This window comes from Panicum virgatum, chromosome 8K (genome assembly GCF_016808335.1).
Source record: "Panicum virgatum strain AP13 chromosome 8K, P.virgatum_v5, whole genome shotgun sequence".
NCBI lineage: Eukaryota > Viridiplantae > Streptophyta > Magnoliopsida > Poales > Poaceae > Panicum > Panicum virgatum.
In genome coordinates this window covers 55,651,962-55,656,155 of record NC_053143.1, presented here as the reverse complement: position 1 = coordinate 55,656,155, position 4,194 = coordinate 55,651,962, and the positions used below count along the sequence as shown (strand labels likewise).

At 53.1% G+C, this 4,194-nt stretch overlaps 1 protein-coding gene across 1 annotated transcript; it reads left to right on the top strand.

Annotated features, from left to right (window-relative positions):
* The first annotated feature begins 1,713 nt into the window (after positions 1 to 1,713).
* LOC120645327 (protein OCTOPUS-like) lies at positions 1,714 to 3,729 on the top strand. The gene has a single exon (XM_039922128.1). It carries the CDS (start codon positions 2,149 to 2,151, stop codon positions 3,607 to 3,609), a length of 1,461 nt encoding a protein of 486 aa, XP_039778062.1. The 5' UTR covers positions 1,714 to 2,148; the 3' UTR covers positions 3,610 to 3,729.
* Positions 3,730 to 4,194: the final 465 nt, after the last annotated feature.

The window sequence follows — 4,194 nt, the reverse complement described above, 5'->3', positions numbered from 1 at the left end:
GAGCCAGTACAGTGATTGTAACGTTATATTTTATCCATCTATTTAATAAAGCACTCTCTTTACCTAAAAAAACTATGAATACATAGGTCTGGTATATCGACTGAGATTGTTGTGCATGACTGCAGGCAGCTGAGCTATATCATGCATGCATACAGGATTTAGTGGTACTAGCTAGCTGCTAGCCTAGCTATGGTAGCACCACAAGAATGTTGATGATGATGACAATGTTGAACAGCGACAAGCAACGGCAAGTGTGGGTCGACAACAACATTACATTGGCTAAACCCTATGCATTTGCACGCTACTAGATAGATATATGTAGTCAAATTAATAAAGCAAGCAAGCATGCCTGCCTGAGGCTTGTCCCTGCCTTAGCTTGCATTGGAATGATAATAATGATATATAATTATCATCGCGGTTCATGATGCACATCCTGTAGTGTTGTTGCATTGGGAGTATTATCATCACCATCATTATTATACAGCATGCATGCATGGTTGGCTTAGCCCCCCCCCCCCCCCCTGCCTCCCCCCCCCCCCCCCTTGCCTTGCTAGCTGGCCATCAGGTCCACTCCATCAAGACACCTAAGAGCATGGCTAATAATTTAGTCTCACTTTATACTACTACCACATCAATTAGAGCATCCGCAATGGTAATATATAGTACTAACTACATAGTCTGCTAATATGGAGGTGAGAGATAAAAGAAAAGACTATTTTATACTATTGGACCCACACACTCCTCTCACATATTCTTGGATTACGTGAAATATATCAGCTATTTGCTCGTCGCTAGTGACTATTCTCTTTTCTATTTTTTTGTTGCCACATCAGATCTAGCTAGTAAATAAATAGCTAACTATTGCGAACGCCCTTACAGTCCATCCAACATACAACTCGTGTAATAGTCCATTGTTGATATAGATTTCATTGTTAATACAAGATCCATTTTATTTTTCATAAGGTATATCTTGAAATATGTGTCTGAGCTGGGTAAGCTTGCAACTCGCTTCTCCTGTTCGCCTCAGCATAAATATAATGTGACAATCCCTACAGCCTGCAAGCGTCATCTTATTATAATAACTTGCTCTATAAGAAGTGCATGGGCTCGTCTTGAAGACAAACTAATCACCGGGGGGGGGGGGGGGGGGGGGGCGGGTTGATAAGAAATATAATAAAGGTAATATAAAGAAGGTAAAGGAAAAAGGCAGAGAAGACAAGATCAGAAGCAACGGAAAACCGGCTGTGTAGACAAGTGTTGTTAGCTGCTAAGCTAGCAGGTAGGGAGCTCCAGCTGGGTATATATGTACATGTGGCAGATAATAATAAATTGCTATTGCTGGAAGGAGCATTCCTGAACAGTGCAGCACATTGTTTTTGGCCCTGTTTAGTACCATTTTTTTTACATTACCCGTTACATAAAATCTTTGGATACATGCATAGAGCATTGAAAAAAATAACTAATTATACAGTCTAACTGATTACTACGAGATGAATCTTTTAAACATAATTAATTTATAATTAAATATTATTTGTCAACTAAAAACGAAATGTGCACCAAAATTCAAATTTTTTTTACCAACTAAACACACCCAAGCTGGTGGTAGAGATGGGACATGCATCTGAATGAGGATGCATGGATCGAGTAGCAAAGCAAAAGCGAAAGCGTAAAGAAGGAAGCAGGGGGAAAAGGAAAAGAGGACAGCGGCAGCAGCTGCGAGAGCCTCTCTGTACGTGTGCGCGTGTGTGTCTGTCTAGCTGTTTAGTAACCCCTGCTGCTAGCTCAGTCAGGCAGTGTCGACTGTGTCCTTCTCTCTGTTGGCTTCTCTTCACTCTCCTTTTTTGCCTGCCCAGCATAGCAGCCGAGCTTCAGGAGTGCTCACTCAAAATTGGGGATCATCGAAGAAGCCAAAGCAGCAGCTAGGCCTCTATTCTTCTTCTTCTTCTTCTTCCCCTGCAGCTCAGCTGGGGGCCTTCCATAGGAGACACACACAAGAGAGAGAGAGACAAGACAGCAAGTACCAGTAGATTCCTTAAGAAGAAGAAGAAGAACAACAGGAAAAAGAAGACAGCTAGCTATAGCTTGCTTGTCCTCCGATCATGAACTGGAGCGTTGATTATTGAGCCAAGAGTTAATTAGTACGCACGCATGGATATGACGATGGATCCTTCCGTGTGCCGCCTCCACCCCGGCGTCGCCGTCACCGGCTTCTGCCCCGCCTGCCTCCGCGACCGCCTCGCCGGCCTCCAACCGCCCTCCTCCGCCGACCTCCGCCGTTGCAAGTCCTTCTCCTACGCGCGCTCTGCCGCCGCCATGGAGCCGCAGCGCCGCTCCTGCGACCTCTTCCGCCACCAGCAGCCCATCCCCACTGTGGCGGCGGTGCCGGAGGAGCTGGATTATTATCAGTATCAGGACGAGGCGGCCGCGCGGCCCCACGAACAAGACGCCGCCTCCTCCTCCTCGAGAAAGTCCTTCGTGGGGGGCCTCCTGGGCAGGAAGCTGCAGCAATGGCGCCGCAAGAGCAAGAAGGAGCCGGAGATGCCCGGCGGGCAGCGCCACCGCCCCTCCTGCGACGCAGACCCCCGGTCGGGGCCGGTGCCGGTGCCGGTGCCAGCGCTGATGGCTCGCCTGCCCGCCACGTTGCTGTCCCTGTCCGTGGAAGAGGACGACGACACGGCGCCCCCGCCGGTCCCGCGCTCCGACGGGCAAATCCCCGTGGAGGAAGACTACTACTACTACGGCGACGGCGACGGCTACGGCAATGCAGGGGCGGCGGCGGCGCCCGGCGGCACCGCGCAGACGAGGGACTACTACCTGGACTCCTCCAGCTCCAGCAGGAGGCGGCGAAGCGTGGACCGCTCCGCCAACTCTGGGCGCAACTCATTCTCCGACGCCGTCGCCTACAACGGCGGCGAGCCGCCCACCAGCAGGGCGACGGCGGCGACGAATCCCAACGGCAATGCCAGGGTGTCGCCGGCCATCGCCGCAGAGCGGCTGTACCACCACCACCACTATCATCACGAGGCGCAGAGCGTGCTCGTCCACCACCAGTACTGCAGGGACGACGACTTCTCCGGGAGCTTCGGCTCGGCTCGGCATCCTCGTCAGAATCCGGCGAGCAAGCAGCCGCCTCCGCCTAACAAGAAGGGGATCAGAGGGTGGAGCATCTGGGGCCTCCTCGTACACAAGAAGAGCAGCAGAAAGCAGCAGCAGCGGCAGTCTGAGGGGCCATTCTTCTCATCAGAAGCAGCAGCAGGAGGAGGAGGAGGAGGAGAGTACCCGTGGCCCGAGCTCCGCGCCAGGGGGTACAACGGGCAGATGCTCCGGTGCAACAGCAGCATGAGCGCCAGAAGCTCCTTCAGCGGCGGTGCGGCGGCGATGATCGGCGGCAGCGGGAGGAGGAGCATCTCCGGTGTGGACATGCGTGATGCCGTCAGAGATGGCGAGAGGAGGACGAGGAGGGACGAGGTCCTGCTGGAGAGGACGAGGTCCTCTTCTTCTTCTTACTCAAGATCCGGGCATGGCCTTGATCCCAACATTCCCAGGCGTTCCTCTTCCAAACATGAGTTGAGTTCGGTGCACAGGAGGAGCACGCTTGGACTGATCTAGCCTCTCAACACTCTGCAGGGCTGCTGCTGCTTCCCATAGCCTAGCCACACACAGGGTGTGTTTAGATGCGTAACATCCCAAAATTTACCTAAATTAAATCAAGTGCTAAAATATTTTTTTTTCCATCGTTGAGCGTAAAATCTTCCTAAAACTCTGAACCCTAAACCTGTCCCCTCAGAGTCCTGCCCGACACCCAAAATCAGTCGCGGTCTCGTTCCTCTCTTTTTCATGTTCCATGCATCGCGTACCGCCGACCGCCGCGCCAAGCCCGACCAACGCGCATACGCGTGCAGCCGCGGTCGACGCCGCGATTGCCACCGAGCATCTCTCTCTTTTTCTTTTCTCTTTTTCCCCATTTTTCTTTTTATTTTCCTATTTTCTTTTCCTTCTCTCTCCTTCCTCACCTCTGCCCCGCTCCCGCACGCCCCCGAGCGTTGCTCGGCCGTGCACGCCCGGCCTCGGCTCCCCGCGCTCGCCCCGGCCGCTCCCGGCTCCCTGCCCACGCGCGCGCCTCTTCCCTCGGCCCTGCACCCCGCCGCGCCAAACAACCCCCTTGGGCCGCGCACGGGCACGGGCTCGCCGCGC